This window comes from Amblyraja radiata, chromosome 15 (genome assembly GCF_010909765.2).
Source record: "Amblyraja radiata isolate CabotCenter1 chromosome 15, sAmbRad1.1.pri, whole genome shotgun sequence".
NCBI lineage: Eukaryota > Metazoa > Chordata > Chondrichthyes > Rajiformes > Rajidae > Amblyraja > Amblyraja radiata.
Window position 1 is genome coordinate 27953281 of NC_045970.1, and position 19264 is coordinate 27972544.

Genomic DNA, 19264 nt, shown 5'->3' on the forward strand with positions numbered 1-19264 from the left:
AGGTGGAGTAAGTGACAACGTCTGGAGGTGAAAAAGAGACACCAGGGTGTCAGGTGGAGCAGATTGTAAATGTGCAAGGGGAGTTTTGGATGGAAGGGGACAGGAAAGATTGAGGGGGGGGGGAAGGATAAAAAGGAAATGTGGGACTTGGGGGGGATGGGAGGTGAAAGGAGCAGGGTGACCGGGAGAGTGGGAAATTGAGGGGGAAATATATGTGCAATGTGGGGTCGGGGGTAGGAGAAAGAGAAGTGGGTAACAATTGAAATGAGAGAAATCTCCAATTATAGGTAACTAATCAAAACCAAAATGTGTCAGATGTTGCAAATCTGAAATAAAATAATTTGTATTGGCAAATAATTATTTCACATATCACCCGTCTTTCACTCAAACAAAACTATACTTTATATAATTGAGTGTTCCAGTGTTCCATGGGCCCTGCCACAAGGGTTTACTTACATCATTGACCAAATTCTGTCCTTCCTTTAAAGTTCAGCATCAAACCACCACTTTCTTGCTAATGTTTGCAAAACAGTGGAGCTTCCAGATGCTGGGGTAGATTCGCATCAAATCTCAGAAAGTGAGTAGTTAGAACAGTTTGTCCAGGAAAAGAGGATGCTCAAGGATTACAGTCAGTACAAACACACCCCGACTAATGCAATAGGTGACTTAAGTAAACTCGTACTTGCATTAACAAATTTGTACTCAGACCCTAGTGCAATCAAGGCAGGGTGTAATTTCCACAAAACTGTACGAGCACTCAAATTTACATCAGAAACAAGCCGGCAATGGTGGCGGTGCTTACCCAGAAGCCCACGTGCTGCAGAAAGTGCCCCGAGCGCAGACAGACGCCGCTGAGACAGTTAATATTCTCAGTGAGTTCTTTCTGGCAGGGGATGGGAATGGTGATTCCGATTTACTTCAATTCTGACATACGTAAGAGTTGACGGAACATAGCACTTACGTAAGACGGGGAGTGCCTGTACAAGCTACTCCCACAAGGCTGCACCTAATCTTTGCCTTCTAAGCTTTTGTCAGTAAAGTGAAAGCATCTGAACTTTGCCCGAGGGAAGTGAACATGTTTGAAAATATCCTCTGGGGATCTAAATAAACATTGATGCTGCAATTTTACTGGAATTTTTTTGAGGCATTAGGATGCATTTTTCAAATAACTGCACTTAAAAATAAATTGTGTCAGCGAATAGAGATGCATATTGACATAAATAATTCTAAAAGTCTAAAGAACCCGCTGATATTCATTCTTTTTTCTTCAAGAACCCGTTTTGCAATTTGTTTAGGGAGATTGTGCCATTCCAACACACAGTGTAAGTATCACCGAACAAGACAAATGAATTAATAGAAACAAATGATTTGACTTGGTGACAGAATCAGATCTGACAATGAAAACCTGTTAGCTCAGTGCCGTGACCTGCACAGAGACGCAAGAAAGTGTGAACAAGCAAACCTTTTCAGATGGGGTTGTCTGTCTCGCTTTTGCCATTATCGTAGAATTATTTGTATTGGCAAATAATTATTTCCAGTCTCTTGCTCCCTTCTCCCCAAATGCCAGCCTGAATAATCAAATAATTTCTTCATACATGCTAAACGCCTGGGTCCTGAACCTTGAATTCAAGTTAATTCCTTGCCATCTGGACTGTGCAAAGCAGGTGGTGTTGACAAATAGAAGAAGTTGGCAACTCATGGAGTTTGTGCAGGAAGGAACTGCAGATGCTTTGTTTATACCGAAGATGGGCCCAAAATACTGGAGTAACTCAGCGGGTCAGGCTGCATCTCTGAAGAAAGGGAATAGGTTACCTTTTGGGTCGGAACCTTTCTCCAGTCTGAAGAAGGGTTCCGATGGGTTATGCCCCAAAACGTCACCTATTCCTTTTCTCCAGAGATGCTGCCTGACCCGCTGAATTATTCCAGCATTTTGTGTCTATTATTTGGCCTGAACAAAGATTAGGAATTATTTAATTCTGGCATCGTCCAAAGAGTTCCACGTTGGTCAAATGGATGACTTCTTAAAACTACTCCTTGATTTACAAGGTGGGCCATCCAGTTGGTGAAGCATCAGCCTATTCATCGGGTTGATCTGTGCAAATCCCTTCTTGAGAGAAAAGCAGTTTCAAATAAGATCTTTATGGAGAGGGCTTTGAGCTCATCGTGATTTGGTTCCAAATATGAGTATTTCCTATTTACAGGATGGCCAATAACGACATTCAAAATGTACCCAAAATTTGAATACAATATTGGCACAGTTGTAGTTGCAGCCTTACTGTGCCAGAGACCCAGGTTCGATCCTGACTATGGGTGCAGTCTTCATGGAGTTTGTACGTTCTCCCTGTGACCTGCGTGGGTTTTCTCCGGGTGCTCTGGCATCCTCCCACATTCCAAAGACGTACAGATATGTAGGTTAGTAGGCCTCTGTAAATTATCCCTAGGGTGTAGGATGGAACGAGTGTACAGGTATTTGTTAGTCGGCGCGGAATTGGTTGGCCGAAGGGTCTGGTTCCATGCTGTATCTCCAATACTAAAACAGGAAAGCATTTATGGACACATTAAGCAGGAAGCCACTGCAAGGAATAGGAACAGGAATGAGCCATCTCGATAGTGGTCTTTGAAATAGTTTCATGAGCTAAACAAAGAAAGGTGACCTGATAGAATGCAACTTCAAGCCTTCTCTGCCATTCATCAATGTTTTGCTGACCTTGCTCAAGGCACTATTTTCATATCCCTCAATACCTTCCAAAATGTATCAATCTTTCTTCTTGAGGAACTCGATTACTGAGCCTCCATAGCCCTCTGGGTAGAGATTTCTAAAGGTCCACCACCCTCCGCATGAAGAAATTTCTCCTCATCCAAATCATACATGACCCATCCTTTCTTGTGAGACTGCAACTAGACTCCTCAGTCCACCTTGTCGAGCCCTGTCAGAATTTTGTAAGTTTTAAGAGATCTCTCATTCTTCCATCAGTAGAATGACCAGTGAACTTGTCAATGCAACAGGAACAATACCATATGACCAGGTTTGCTTACAGTGCACGAGTCTATTCCCACCGCAACACCCATCAAACACTGTTTAACATTGGTGATTTATACAAAACGTATTGTGAAAGGAGCAACATCAGTCAGGACAAGCATCAGGCAATAGTGGTGCCAGTAGAACATCAATAACACTCAGGAGCAAACCTTTCTCAAGAGTGGTCTTTGAAATTGTTTCTTGAGCTAAACAAAGAAAGAAGATGAGATAGAAAGCAACTTCAATAATTGAGAGAAAAACAAAATGAGAATGACATGGACAACATCAGTTCACTCATCAAATCCATTTCTCCAAACCACCAAGACTTCATCAATTTCAATTCCAAAATGGCTGGAGTTGGAAGCAAACCGCTAACAACCGAATATATTGCCCATGATAAAATTTACACCGGATATGAACTACCAGATCAAATCGTGCATAGACAAAAAATGCTGGAGAAACTCAGCGGGTGAGGCAGCATCTATGGAGAAAAGGAGTAGGTGACGTTTCGGGTCGAGATCAAATCGTGCAATGGTTAACCAAATTTGTTTGAAGAACACAGAAGAAAAAAAAAAATCATATTTAATCGGCTTTAACATACTTCTGAATAATTAGAATAACTTCCAGCCAAAAAAAGGTAGATTATTGTTAAGGTGACCTAATCTTTGTTAGTCATCAGCATTTATTTTAGAAGCAATTAACTGCTTTTGATCCGGAAGTATTACAAAAATCACCTTAATTAACTACATCAATGGAGAGAAAATTAATTGTGTTAACTCAGTCTACATTGACGTGCCTTTTGATGAAATCATTGGATGGTGATGGTAATTACAATAGTGCCATTTAAAATGCTTTCAGATGTTCACATGGATATGCAGGGATTGGAAGGATTCCCTGCATATCATCACAAAATACTAAGCAGAATAATTTCATCAAAAGGCACGTCAGTGTAGATTGAGTTAACACTATTTGGTTTCTCTCCATTGATATAGTTGATGAAGGTGACTGTTTATCACTTCTGGATCAAATGCAACAAACTGGTTCAAAAAGAATAGCTGGTGACTAATGAAGATTAGGTTCCATGAACAATAATTGACCTTCCTGTACTTGCATCAACTCTGCTGTGGGATAAAGTAGCAGAGTTCTCCATTAGTAACAGTGGATGACAGGAGGAAATTAAAATTCACTGCTTTGTTGAATCGGTGACCTGAATTCATGCGACATCACAGGAAGCATTCAAGTTAACAATGTTAACAGGGAAGATCATCATTGCTTTTATTATTCAATTTGATGGGTCAACAACCGAGAAATTGCATTTCACTCTTTCTTGATGTAAATATCATAAATGTACACAACACACTTTACAGGAGCCAGATTACAGGATTCAGAAACTTCTACAGGAGTAGCAACATGTACTGTCACTCACAACTCGCCCTCATCATGAGGGAAGTCCTGCTCATTTTGTGCAGACAGCTTTTACTGAAGATAAAAGTGTGGATATCAGGAAACAGGATGGAAATGTCAAAGACTAGAGGGGAAAGCTTTAAGGCAAGAGGGGGAAAGTTTAAAGATGTGCAGAGCATGTTTTTTGTTTAAGTACAGAATGGTTGGTGCATGGAGCCTGCTGCTGGAGGCAATAATGATAGTGGCATTTATAAAACATTTTGACAGGCACATGGTTATGAAGGGAACGGAGTGATATGGGTCGTATGCAGGCAGAGGAGATTAGTTTAACTTGGCATCATATCTGTTCAGCACAGACATTGTGGGCCAGTTACTGGGCTGTACTGTTCTACGTTCTGCCTCGCTTAGGCAAAAGCTTCATGATCATGTTGGAGGTGAGAGCGAGCAGCCTTCCAACAGCATTCAGGGGTCATGGTAAAGATCTATTTGAACAAACACTCAGTCATGGTAGTGAAACAGAAAAGGCCTAAGGTGTATAATTTTACCAAAAAGTGTCATTTCAGCGTAATTTGATTTGAATTTCATTGATATCAATGATTCCAAATTCTTTAGCTTTATTCGGGTCAAATCACACTCTTCATTTTATGTTAAGTACAATTTTGCCAATCTAGATCCATGCGATTTGAGCAGAATAAAATGTAATAATCGATCCAATTTCCAGGTCACATTTTGTAAAACTTGAATGTATCTGATCAGCTGTTAACACATTAGTTAAAAGAGCAAGTTGGCTCTGTGTTCAGCATAGCATCAAAGCGACAGGCCGATATTACATTGTAGCCTGTTTCACAGTAACCCTGTTATTATATTGTACATATATGAATTGAAGACAACAATTACACGGCATAAAACAATGCAATGTTGTTTCAGAGTTCTGCTGCCAGCTTCAACCTCAAATCACTGGCACGATTTTACTGCAGATGTAATTGTTGGGTCTTCAAAGTGACTTGCTTCTCTTTTACATTACGTCGGATGCGACCCAAATACTTTTTTTGTGAAATTTATCCACTTCCTCTGTAATTTCTCCCCTACATTTCATAAAAACTTCTATTTTAGCAGTTCCTCTCACAATTATTTAGTCCTTATTACGGAGAAGTGTCTATTCCATTTTGAATATTTCATGATTTCATTTGCTCCTACTTTTCTTGTCAAATTAATATTTGCATATTTCGCTTGGGTAGTTCAAATCCACGACCCTTGAATGGTTGGTGCATGGAGCATGCTGCTAGGATTGGTGGTGGAGGCAACAACGATAATGGCATTAATACAAATTTTAGACAGGCACATGGATATGGAGGGAATAAGGGTCGTATGCAGGCAGAGGAGATTAGTTTAACTTGGCATCATATCTCTCCAGCAGAGATGAATGTTGTATGAACGCCAATTTTAGGTAACAAAACCCTTCCCACACCGTCCTCCCACCCCTACCCAGTGCCCCACCTGAGTGCACACACCCATTTCTCCCTCTATTCCGCCCCCCCCATTCCTTTCCCCTACCCTCCCATCCCCTTCCACCAATATGCCTTCCTCAAGCTTCATATTTCGCTCTGATTCTCTACTCATCTTGCAGCCTTTCATCTTTTTTTCTCCATCTCTTGGCTTTGTTCACTCAACTGCACTCAACCCCCTCCTAACCGCACCCCCCAAACTCACGTGCATCCACCTATCATTTGCCATGCTTTGTTCCCCCCCCCCCCCAACTGTTTTCCAGCATTCTCCCTTCTACTACAATTAGTCTGAAGAACAGTCTTGTCCCGAAACATCATCTATTCATGTCCTTCAGAATCTATCTGACCCGCTAAGTTACTCCAGCACTTTGTGTATTTATCTTTTATATTATCTTCCTGTACATAATAATTAACTATGGAAATTCTGGTTTGAATCTTGCCTCTAATTTTTATTATTTCCCCCAAAATAGGATAATGGAACTGGATACCAAATCTGCACTTATGTAAACTCCAAACAGTATTGGTGCCATTAATATCCCAGCAAGTTCCTAATTAAAGAACAAAGTGAACAGACTAGAAAGATACATTGAACATGTTGTATCGCTCCCTGTGGTTTCAGGTTAAAAACACAATTACCTCTGCAAAATGGTGTGCCATGGTTGAATGACCGTTAAGCAAGCTTTGTTGATTTTTCATTAGGAGGCCCACCTATTCATATCCTTGAGTAAATATTGAGCCTATGTTTTCACAGTGCCATGGGGTGAGATGTGGAGCATCGGAGCCAACTTCAGGGGTCAAGGATTTGAACTACACGGAGTAAGTTTAGCAGCAATTCCCACCTGCTACTTGGGTGACGCTCATAAATTACGATGTTCCTTGACCAAGAGGGCAGTTGTAGGTCTGGTAACCAATGACAAAGTCATCAGCCAACTCATAATAATGCAGATTAATTGTTGGGGCTTCAGGCTTGCCCCTTCTTCTTTGATATGTATGGAACCATCATGGGTACTAACATCCCCACCCCACCATCAAAGGGATTTACAAAAAGGCAGCCGGCGTCATCCGAGACCCACACAACCCTTGAACCTTTCCTTCCTGTTACAGGTTCCACAAGCCGGCTCCACTATTCAATATCATTTGGCTATTTTAGCTTTTGCAAAGACAAGATACAATTTTAGTAAAGTATGCTTTCAGGTTAATTAAATACACTGAAGGATAACTTTTCCCAGGGCGGAAATGTGTAACACTAGAGGACAAAGCTATAAGATGAGAAGGGGGAATGTTTAACAGATATGTGTGGGGCAAGTTTTTCAGTGGGGGCCTAGAATGCATTGCCAGAGGTGGTGGTGGAGGCAGATACGATAGTGGTGTTTAAGAGACATTTAGATAAGCACATGGAAGTGCAAGGAATAGAGGGTTATGGATCATGTACAGGCAGATGAGATCAGTTTAACTTGGCATCATGTTCAGCACCAACTTTGTGGGCTGAAGGGCCTGTTCCTGTACTATTCTATGTCCTATTATCACAGCCGATCTGGTCACATTCTCAGTGCTGTGTTCCTCCCTGTCACTTTTCACCCACTTGCTTCTTAATAATGTAACTACCTCTATAGTAAAAATATTCGTAATCCCTTCAGGAGGAGTCCCAAAGACTCGTGACCTCACAGAGAGAAATAAAAATCACATCACCTCTGCTTTAAATGGGAACCCATTATTTTTAAACAGTGACCCCTAGTTCCAGATGGTCCAGTAAAAGAAAATATTCTCTCTACATAATTTCTCTGCATTTATATTTAATTCCACCAGCAACAAAGAGTAACATTATTAGCTTTCCTATTTACATGCTGCAACTGTACCCTATCCTTATGTGCATCATCAAACTGGATACTCTGTACACACTACATTTCTCACCATTTTGATAAATCGCAAAAAAAAAATCTGGCTAATTTGCACTTACAAATATTAATGTGTCATTACTGTTTTTTAAAGTATCAAATTAAATCTTCACGACTGCCTTTCTGCTCCACATACCATGACATCCAAAAACAGATCTTTGAAACACTTGCTATCGGGTTAAATGTGTTGGAAGGAGCTGCAGGTGCTAGTTTAATCCGAAGATAGACACAAAAAGCTGGAGTAACTTAGCGAGTCAGGCAGCATCTCTGGCGAGAAGTAATAGGTGACGTTTCGGGTCGAGACCCTTCTTCAGACTGAAAGTCATGGGAAAGCGAAATGATATAGAACAATGAATGAAAGATATGCAAAAAGGTAACGGTGATAAAGGAACCAGGCCATTAGCTGTTAGTTGCACGAAAACGATAGGCTGGTGCGACTTGGGTGGGGGAGGGATGGAGTGAGAGGGAATGCCGGGGTTACCTGAAGTTAGAGAAATCAATATTCATGCCACTGGGTTGTAAGCTGCCCAAGTGACAATCAGATTACGGAGGTTACGGTACACCAGCCAAATACTACTCCTGACGTGTTTAGGAAAATAATGAAGTTATAGATAGCCACCAAAAGCCCTCAAGCAGGCATGTCAGTAGTGAAACCTTAAGATTATTATGAACAATAATTTTGATTATTTTTGTGTCATCTGTGCCAGATTATAAATGCATCGAGGGTAGAAAGACAAACAATGACAGTGTTTTTTTCCTCCTGACGTGCCTGATTGAAGGCATTTTATGCATTATTTCTAACAAAATTGTAGACTCAAAAGATTGTAGACTAAAATAATCTTCATAAACAAGATAACTTAAAGGGGGTTTCACATGGAGACAAACCCCTCACTTACAAGCAAGGAACTCGGAATAGAATTGATGAAAGATGTGCTGTGACGGACTTCCAAACTCTTTGAACCAATTCCATGTTAACAAAGATATAGATTTTTATTGTTATTCTCACAGTGAGCTCACCCTTTGTTTTTCTTCAATCCTGGTTGACTTTTTACAGTCGGGATGCCAAACTGTAGAACCTATTTTTGGGAAAAAAATAGAACGTGAACATGAACGTGAAGTGATGGCTTGTTTCAATAAATAAGTTTCGTCATGGATTACATTCCTTAATTCATTTTTGACCAGCTAATAGACAACAGTGGAGTTACACAAAGAAAACAACATGACACCTTGCAAAACAACCGTTAAATTAAAATGTTCAATACCACTGGAGCCGAGAAGAAATGGCTATTTTCCTCAGCATTAATGATAGCCTTTGGGAGAACCTGACGTAGGTATAAAAATTGAATTTAGTTTAACATAAGAGCATCCAGAAAAATACATTTATTTCAAGCGACAAGTATTTTAGAAATCGAATTGCCATACTGCAGGAAGCAATCCTCAGACCATCAAGTCTATAACGGCTTCTGGTAAAGCAATAGGGTCAGTTTTAAATTTCTCCAGAGCATGGCAATTTATTTTCTTTTAACTGCCTATCCAATTTCCTTTTTCAGAAATCAATTCCTTCTGCATTCACCATCCCCCAGATAGTGAGTTCAAGATCATGCTCAATCTTTAGGTAGAACAAAAATCCTCAAATTCCCCTTGTATCCTTTACCTGACATTTTAAATCCGTCCTTCCATTCTTTGAAACTTTGCTAATGGGAGCAGGTTCTCTACACCTCACTTGAGGTATCACACATTCGTCAAATTTCCTCTCATTGTTTTGTTCTAAACATTCATCCTTCTGTCAAAAAAGAATATGAAGTACTGGAATAACTCAGCAGGTCAGACAGCATCTTTGGAGAACATAGATAAGCAGACGTTTCGAGTCGACACCCTTCTTCAGATTCCATCACAGTCTGAAGAAGGGACTTGACTCGAAATGTCACCTAGTCATGTTTTTCCCTAGATGTCACTCTTATGTATATGGCCCTCGGATTAATAAGCTCCATTTTATTTGTAATAAGTTGAGGAATTAAATGAAACAAAAGTGTGCACTCCACTAAGTTGAGCTTTCATATAAGAAGTGAAAAGCGAACCTTCGTCTGCTAGGTACCCTGATGTACCTGGCTTGAAGATACTAATGCTGTCTTTGGAGGAGAAGGGACTATTTATTGTCCTGACAACTATTCCTCATCTGAAGCAGAACAAACAAACTTCAACATTTTGAAAGTTGACACATCTTACCTTGCAGGTACATTTCTTCTCCTTCTGTGAACATCTGGTTGCACCTGCTGCATCGTGCACAGCTCGGATGATAGTGTTTGTCTCCTGCCTAGATCCAAACAAAGTGGCCATTAGCAATCATGTTCAAGAGAACTATATTGCACAAAGCAAACATACAGCCAGTCATGTTGGGTAATCACAAGGATCCAGACTTACATATTCAAAGTGTAATAGCTTCCCATTATATTCATGGATCAATCCTGGATTGAATGATTTAACTATAAATGAAACTAGACCAGGTGGGACCCGTTGGCTCCCTGTCACACTGAAGGCCTGGTCCCCAACGCAATCCGTTCCCCAATGCAATATTCCACCACTCACCCGTTCCCCCAATGCAACCCGTCCCCCCAATGCAACCCGTCCCCCCAATGCACTATTGCACCACTCACTCATAGCCCCCAACTGCGCAGGCGCGGCTCATTTACCCTCATTCCCAGCACTCCCTCCCCTTCACCCTCCCTCTCCTCTTCCCCTCCCCCAATCCCTCACTCACCTCTCCCTCTCTCCCTCCCTCTACCCTCAGTCACTCCTTCCCTCCCTCACCCCTCCTATCCCCCACTCCTCACTTCCCCATATCCCCCCACTATCCCTCCTGACCTCCCCCACTGCCCTCCTCTCCCTCTATTCCACCTCCTCCCCCACTCGCATCACCTCCTCCACTTTCCCCCTCTCCCTCCCTACCTCTTCCTATCCCTCAATCCCCCCACTCTCCCTCCTCATCTCCCCAGGATCTTTTCCCTCTCCTCCTCCCTCCCCAATCCCTCTCTCACCTCTCCCTCCCTCCCTCTTCTTTCCCTCTCGTTTCCCCTACCCTCAACAGCATCTGCAATTCCTGTGTGAAACTGCAAACTGCTCGGCAACCCTGCAACCCGACTCTCCCTCCCGCCATCTGCCCACTACGCCGTCGCTAGGCCTGTCCCCGTCCTAGGCCTGTCCCCGCTGCTGCCACTCGGCCCTTCCCCGTTCTGCCCGCTGCTGCCGCATGGCAAGCCCTCCCCCTGTCCACCCACCTGCCTGCTCGCGGGGGGGGAGATGGAGTCGGTGTTTGTCACGGTGGGCACCACGAGTTTCAATGAGCTGGTGGAGAAGATCTCCTCCGAGAAGGCTGTGAGTGAGTCCGGCGGAGGAGACGGACCCGGGTGGACGGGTAGATGGGACCGCCATTGCCACAGAGGGCGGGCAGGGGTGAGTGATGAGGGAGAGAGACGCGGGCCCAGGACCTCCACTGAAACCCTCCCCCCCCCCCGGTGGTGGTGGGGGAGACGATAGACAAGTTACTGTGAGGAGGAGAGAGAGAGGTTTGTGTGAGGCGGGACAGGCCTCCGCAGGTGGGGCAGGAAGGGGCGTCGCCATCCCGGCCATGGCATTGACTGACAGGAGAAGAGACCACTCTGAGTGGCGCTGACTGACGGTTTTAAAGATTTTTAAACCTCGATAACTTTTACAATATACCACCGATCGGAACAAAACTTGATGCAATCGCAGCACAGGGGAACGGTGAGTAACCTGGTGAAAAATCGTAGCGCTATCGCGTACCGATTTTGCACAAATAGTAAAACCCCGCAAACTGAAAGAGCACAAGATCAGAGTTTTAGTTATGTATAGATAGATGACGTGGCAGTGAGGCTTCTCTGTAGGGCACCAGTGGAGCAGTGTTTTGGACACACCACAGATTTGCGAATTCACACACATACTAGTTGCAACTAGTCTCCACTGTGACACTTGAAGATCTTCCAAGTTTCCTTTGAAACATAAGGAACAATGCTCATTTATTGTCATTCTTGACTCCCCAGTTGCCAGGGTAACCAGGTGGTGACAGGAATGAATGTATAATGTAAACCAAGTTGCAATCTGTCAAATTAGCAAACTCCAACTCAACTTGCCCTTCCTGCACTGCTGTGCTGAGTAATACAGAATGGTTGTCAAGATAACGAGATCAACATGGAGCTCAGAGTATACCGTTTAAAATAAATTGACAACTGAAGTGGTCTTCTGACATGATCTTTGAATATTCTCATTGTGCAAGATAACAACTGGGAAAAACGGATAACATTTGTAAGTTGTAATTGAAAAGATGCAAAGTCCAGATGCTCGAAAATCAGACACTAAAATCAGGAAAATGCTGGAGATACCTGATGCTTTAGGCAGTAGATGTTGAGGAAGAAAAAGAGTGAAAGAATTCCAAATAATCAAGCTGAAATATTAATTCTGATGCTGGGCATTTTACATTTACAGTGGATGGCCTGTGTAATTATGGATAGTCTTTTCGCTGACTTTCATCTCAGTCATTATTATGCAAGGCTTGGTGGTAAATTTGGAAAGGATGATGGAAACTACTCATCACCTGGCCTTAATAATCCCTGGAATGTTACATCTCCACAAATTCTTTACCAGCTCATACTTTCATCTCTGAACTCCTGGTTGTGTCAGCATTTAATATGAACCCTTTCTCTTTATAGCATGTCACAATGTATGCTGATCCCACCACTTCCCACCACTTTTTTTCTCTGTAGCATCGAAGGCTGAGGGGCGATCTTATAGATGTTTATAAAATCATGAGTGGCATAAAATAGAACATTTCAACACAGGAACAGGCCTTTCGACTTTCTTAAATACTTATATTGTATTTGCTTCCACCGTGACCCCTAGTAGTGTGTTCCAGGCATTCTCCACCCTCTATGTACAAAAACCTGCCTCGCACATTTCCCTTAAACCTTGCCCCTCTCTCCTTAATGCTATGCCCTCTTGTCTTTGACATTTCCACCCTGGGAAAAAGGTTCTGATTGTCTGCCCGATCTATGCATCTCACAATTTTTATATACTTGTATCAACTCTTCGCTCAACGCTCTGGAGAGAACAATTCAAGTTTGTCCAACCTATCCTTATAGCTGATGCCCTTTAATCCATGCAGCATCCAGGAAAACCTCTTCTGTACCCTTCCCAATGCCTCCACATCATTTCTGTAATGGGGTGACTTAAATAAGTTGAATAGCCACAATCCCTTCCCCAGAGTCGGGGAGAATAAAATTAAAAGTGATAGGGAAAATCAATTAAAAGTGACCTGGGAAAATATTTAAAGGGGGGCAGAGGGGCAACATTTTCAAACACGGGGTGGAATGTAAATAGAACACACAACAAAAGGAAATGGTAGGAGCAGGTTTAACCATGGAACTTAAAATACATTTGGACAGGTATAAAGGACATAGAACAGTACAAGACAGGAACAGGCCCTTCAGCCCACAATGTTTGTGCTGAACATGATGCCAAGTTAAACTGATCTCGTCTGCCTGTACACGATTCATATCCCTCTATTCCCTGCACTTCCATGTGCCTACCTAAAGGCCTCTCAAACACCACTATTGTATCAGCCTCCCCAACTACCCATGCCAATGCATTCCCAGCTCGCATTACTCACTGTGTATAGAAAACTTGGCCACACATCTCCATTAAACTTTCCACCTCTCACCTTTTTGCTCTGCCATCTAGAGTTAAACATTTACACCCCAGGAACAAAGTTCTGACCATCTACTCTATCAATGCCTATCGTCATTTTTATATACTCCTACCAAGTCTCCCCTCAACTTTTGACATGGATAGGAAAGGTATAGGGTATATGGGACAAACAGGCAAATGGAAGTTACATGGACGTGGAGCTGAAGGGCCTGTTTCTGTACTGTATAGCTTTAATGATTCTAAGAAAGTCAAAGCATTTAAGCCACAGTAAACCCTGGCAAATAAGCAGGATACAGACACTAGGCAGGAAGCCAATCCTGTCATGTGCTGAACACAAACACAACTTGCTAAACTGAGTAAATCTTCTGGGAGAGGAGGGTGTCGCATTGTGCAGCTGTAACTTGTGCACTCCACCCAGTCACTGAGGAGAAGGTGGGCGGGGTTAGCAACAGTGAAATAACAATCAAAGCAGTTTGAGTTTTAGCAGAATATTTCAGGCCATATCACTTCTTTCACAATTCTTGAGCAGAAACACCCACAACGAGTTGCCACTGCTCTGACCATAGGAATATAGCTCTATGTTGACTTCAACTGAACAGAACCATATAGTCCACGATTGCAAAAGAGAACTGCTGGCACCAAGCATTGCTCAGATCAATGTGATTCTGGTTACTACACTTACACATTGCAAGGCAGAAGGCAGAACCAAACTGGAGGTCAGGCCCGACTTCCCACTCCACTGCTGATTTAATATTGAACAGAGCTTTGGGATCAGGTGTGTTTTTCACCTGTTCCCTTGGGATTACTGATCGGGTTTGAAAAGGTCAGTATTGGTAATTTTTTATTTTTATGTTTTTAATGAATGCATAAAAGTTAAATTTGGTAAATTGTTTTGTTTCACAATAATTTTCAAACTTTCTAAATGTCTTTGATCTTCAGGCCGATTTAAAAGCAGGTCAATAATGTGTTGCCAATGGCGATCAGGGCAGTCTGGGAGCAGGTTCTCAGGATCCAGTACCTGAGGCTTGGTATTGGAGTGATCCACACATGACAAGAATGCGTAGGGATGACACTCAGCCAGAGATTAGTTGAACTTTGCATCATGTTCTGCACAGGAACTTTGGGCTTAAGGGCCTGTTTCTCCTGCTCCATATTCTAGTCATTACATTTGACATTTCTAGTCTGCATTTGAAATCACGGTGCAGATTTAAAGATCGCATTTGGAGCATCGCGCGCAGTTCTGATCGCCCCAATACAGCAAGATGTGGAGGCTGTGGAGAGGGTGCAGAGGAAGTTTACCAGAATGCTGTCTGGATTAGAGAGTTTCAACTACAGGGATAGGTTGGATAGACAAATTGTTTTCTCTGGAACATCAGAGGTTATGGGGAGTCTTATGATAAGAGGCACAAATAGGGTGGACAGTCATACCATTTCCCCAGGGTTGAAATCTCAAACACGGGAGGGCGGAGCTATAAAGTGAGAGGGGGAAAACTTAATGGAAATGTGTGGCACAAGACTTTTGTTACACAGAGAGTGGTGGGGACCTTGAACGCACTGCCAGGGGTGTTGGTGGAGGCAGATACGATTGCGGTGTTTAAGATACTTTTAGATAGGCACATGGAAGTGCAGGGAATAGAGATATATGGATCATGTACATGCAGATGAGATCAGTTTAACTTCGCATCACGCTCGGTGCAAACATTGTGGGCGGGAGGGCCCATTCCTGTGCTGTACTGTTCTATGTTGTATGGCAGTGGGATCTGGATCTCAATATAAACCATGGTCAACAAAAGGTTTGTGTGTGGTTGTGGGGAGGGCGTGTACTGAGGGCGAAGCTTGGGCTGGATTGAGCATGAACAGTTTTATCATGTGTAAGTAGCTTCCTGGACGCAGGTTGCGCTATTACTTACCATGTCCACTACACTATTTGTCTACCTTAATCCACCTACTATCAATAATATGCAATCAAGAATTAGTTTTGTTTGGATTGTCCTTTCTCAATTCTCGTGCGGCTATATGGCGAGGTCACAATAGGTGAAAACAATGAGAAGGAAACTTTGGATATGCCAAATGGCACAAGGCTACCTCTCACTCTATTTTATAGGCAACTGTAACTTATAAAAAGTGATGGTGGTGTGAAAAGAATGGAAGAATTGGGATGAGAGTTGGAGAGATGTAGAAGATCCACTATAATGGCTTGTTATAGTGGATCTTATAGCCATTATAACCTTGTTCTACAGCTGTGGTCTGTTCACTCCTTCATAATCCTTCCGAACTGGCGGTGTGCCTTTAGATTTTAAGTTCTCACAAATTACTTCCCCAAAACACACAAACCCGTCCACGTCATCCATTGCTCATGCACAAATTGACTTGACATGTCACATTTTTTGATCGCTTAATCCAATGCTTCCTGCTTTCATACAGTGTGCATTTTCACCATCCCTCTACAAAGCGAATGGGCACTCTTCTGTATTTACTGGACCTTGTTCTAAGCGCATCCAGACTGGCAGGTTAACAGCAGGCTGTAAGTTACATGGAAGATGACACTGGAGAGTTTCACAAGACAGGAGCTGAAGTATCAGTAAATCACGATGTGAAGACTCACCTCCATCAATGCCCTTCCCTTTTTTATGACAACGCTGACAAAAATTCCAATTGAAACATATTATAAAAAAGCACGTTTGATATTTCCTTCACAGGCACCAAAATCAAACTTACCACTTAAGATCAAAGGCAGTAGTCTACCTTAATAAACCACAAAGCCACTCAAAAATCCAGTTGTGAAGTCAGGAAGCAGGCATCTGGTGCAGAAATACACCTTCCCATTGCGACACCAAATCACTAAAGCCCCAGGGCAATGTCCATTATGAAAGCCAGGTTGGGAATAATAGGGCTTTACCATACTGATGACGTAACTATTATTAAACAATCTTAAATGTACAATCAAATATTGTCGCCAAGGAATGGTTTGTAAGACCTTCTACACCTGTGGAGTACTTAAGGAATCATGTTGGAAATGATTCAGTTGTTTGCATCATTTGTGGCTTTAAGCACAGAATATATAAGAACAGTGTTAGGCGTTAGCTCTCATTAAAGCAAAGTTTGTCTCCTGATTGCAGGCGTGGCTGTGCTTGCTCTCTTCCATATTCTCAGGGAACCGGGAGAAAGCTTTCCACAGCTCGTTTTCCCTTCTCTGCCGTTCTTATGCAACAAGCCGGTTTGCTTTAATGCAACCAGTAGCAAAGTAAATTCAAAATGTGGAAAAATATTTGTTTAATCTCTTCATTCTGCCTCAAAGAAATAAACATGCAAGGAATAGTAAATATATGGAAGCTTTAGTTAGCTTATTCTTCAATCAGCCACATCAGATACATAATGGATACAGCTGAAATCGCGTGTAACGGGCAAAAGGAACCCAAAATACCCTTGACAGCTTCAAGTCTAGACAGATGGATTAGAAGAGTTTGATTAAATACTTTGTAAAACACACTGTGCCTCTTGATAGATATAAACCGGCATTTACAAGCTTTTGTTTCACTCCACATGTCTATTAAGTGCATCCACATAATGAAACTCGAGTATCCAAACATCCTTGCCACCCGGCAGTTAATATACAACTAAATCAGGCTGAGATTTCCCCACCTTCTGCCCCACTTGCCTTTGCTGTGAATGAACACTGCTGCTCTCCCATTGACAATCTGGATAAACTACTTCAGGACTCTCCGCACACGTGACTGAGGGCAAGTGAGTCTCCAAGCTTGTTTGTGCACATTTTCCAGCACTGTCAGAGCTCAACTGACACAATGCACTGCAGGTGTTGCTCTTAACATGCTGGCGACTGTAATCCAATTGTGAAACCAATTATATTCTCCAGAATCACGGAGCGCTCACGTCACTATTGCCCGAAACGTATATTCTAAACAGCTGGCAATTTCATTTTTAGGAGGAGCTTTTTCGAACCAACTGCTGATGAAAAAATATTTTAAATATTTTAAATTTTAATATATATTTTTCAAATGTTCCGTTCTTCCATTTGGTTCCTTCTGATAGCCGTACCTACAAAAGTGGGCTGTCCTCATAAATAACATCTTTCTCAAATCACTTTTGCAGCTCTGAAATATTTATAAACATGGCCATTAAAGGAGGTGGAAGAAAGGTTACCCCGGCAACAAAATGAAGGTCTTTAATATCGTGAAATAAAAATGCCTTTGGTTCACTGAAAACACGACAGTGTGCTTCAGAGCAGCGTTACCAAATAAATTATAGCTCCCAGCACCGTTTGGAGAAATACGGGGTATTCCTTGTCAAAAACATTAGGTTTGAAGGAGTATTTCAATTGGAGGAAAAGAGAAAGAGAACAATTTACTGAGGAAATTCCAGATGATGAATGGATTAAATCAGGGCTGTTTGGGAGGATGGATTTGGAGGAGTGCAGGTATCCCAGGGTGCTGTTGTGGGGCTGGAAGATATAACTGTAAGAAGGGCTGCCAACATTGGGTGAGTTGGGAGTGAGAAATTGCGAGAGACCAAGTCCGAGGGTGTGGAAGAAGGGTGTCCCCCCTCCAAGGGTAGGAACTTTTTGAAATTTTATGTATTAAAATCATGTTTTAGTGCACTGTAGAAGTATGATTTCAATGTTTTTTGTATGAAGTATTTTTAAGAGGTAACTTTTTAAGGGGTAACTTTATCCACACAAAGGGTGATGGGTGTATGGAACAAGCTGCCAGAGGAGGTAGTTGAGGCAGGGACCATCCCAACATTTAAGAAAAAGTTAGACTGATACATGGATAGGACAGGTTTGGAGGTATGGACCAAAAGCAGGTGGCGTAGCTGGGACATGTTGGCGGGTGTGGGCAAGTTGCACCGAAGGGCCTGTTTTCACACTGTATCACTCTATGACTACATTATACCTCCACCATGCATGAATGCTTCAAAATCAAGCGATCGAGTTTTATTGCCATATACTCAAGCATAGAAACATAGAAAATAGGTGCAGGAATAGGCCATCGGCCCTTCGAGCCAGCACTGCCATTCAATATGATCATGGCTATTCATCTAAAATCAGTACATTTCCTGTTTTTTCCCCATATCCCTTGATGTCGTTAGCCCCAAGAACTAAATGTAATTCTCTCTTGAAAACATCCAGTGAATTGGCCTGCACTGCCTTCTGTGGCAGAGAATTCCACAGATTCACAACTCTCTGCGTGAAGAAAGTTTGTCCTCCATCTCAGTCCTAGCTGGCCCCCCCCTTTATTCTTAAACTGTGACCCATGGTTCTGAACGCCCCCAACATCGGGAACATTTTTCCTGCAGTTACAGTAAGTGAAAATCTAGCAGGCAAGGAGGATGCTTTCTCCAACCACCCTCATTTGAAGTCCACTATCTTCCACCGTTTCTACCCAGTGCTTGGTACTTACTTCCAGCAGCCACTGGTTGTCCTCCAGGATGCACTCTCTCTCCTCTCAACACCCCTCTCTCTCTCCCCTCCATCTCTCTTTCCACTCTCTCTCTCCTCTGTCTCTCCTCTCACCCCTCTCTCTCCCGTCTCCCCCTCACTCTCTCCCCTTCCCTCTCTCTTCTCTCCCCCCTCTCTTCCCCCTCTCCGTCCCACCTCACTCTCCCCCCTCTCTCTCATCCCCTCTCTCCCCCCTCCCCTCTCTCCTTTCTTCCCCCTAACTCTCTCTCCCCCCTCTTTCTTCTCTCTCCCTCCCCCTCTCTCTCCC

The 19264-nt window shown here is 42.6% G+C and overlaps 1 protein-coding gene across 10 annotated transcripts in view; it reads right to left on the reverse strand.

Annotated features, from left to right (window-relative positions):
• The window catches only part of ablim1 (actin binding LIM protein 1), a 250952-nt gene that overhangs the window by 56219 nt on the left and 175469 nt on the right, over nt 1-19264 (reverse strand). For 7 of the 10 annotated variants that reach the window (XM_033033929.1, XM_033033930.1, XM_033033933.1 and 4 more), the window contains 2 exons: nt 10050-10137; nt 8841-8899 (listed from right to left, as the gene is read on the reverse strand). In XM_033033929.1, the coding sequence (XP_032889820.1) occupies nt 8841-8899; nt 10050-10137 (147 nt within the window). Of the gene's footprint in view, nt 1-8840; nt 8900-10049; nt 10138-16259; nt 16341-17183; nt 17380-19264 lie in introns of those variants that run through there. The other 3 variants (XM_033033937.1, XM_033033935.1, XM_033033938.1) reach the window with 3 other exon arrangements.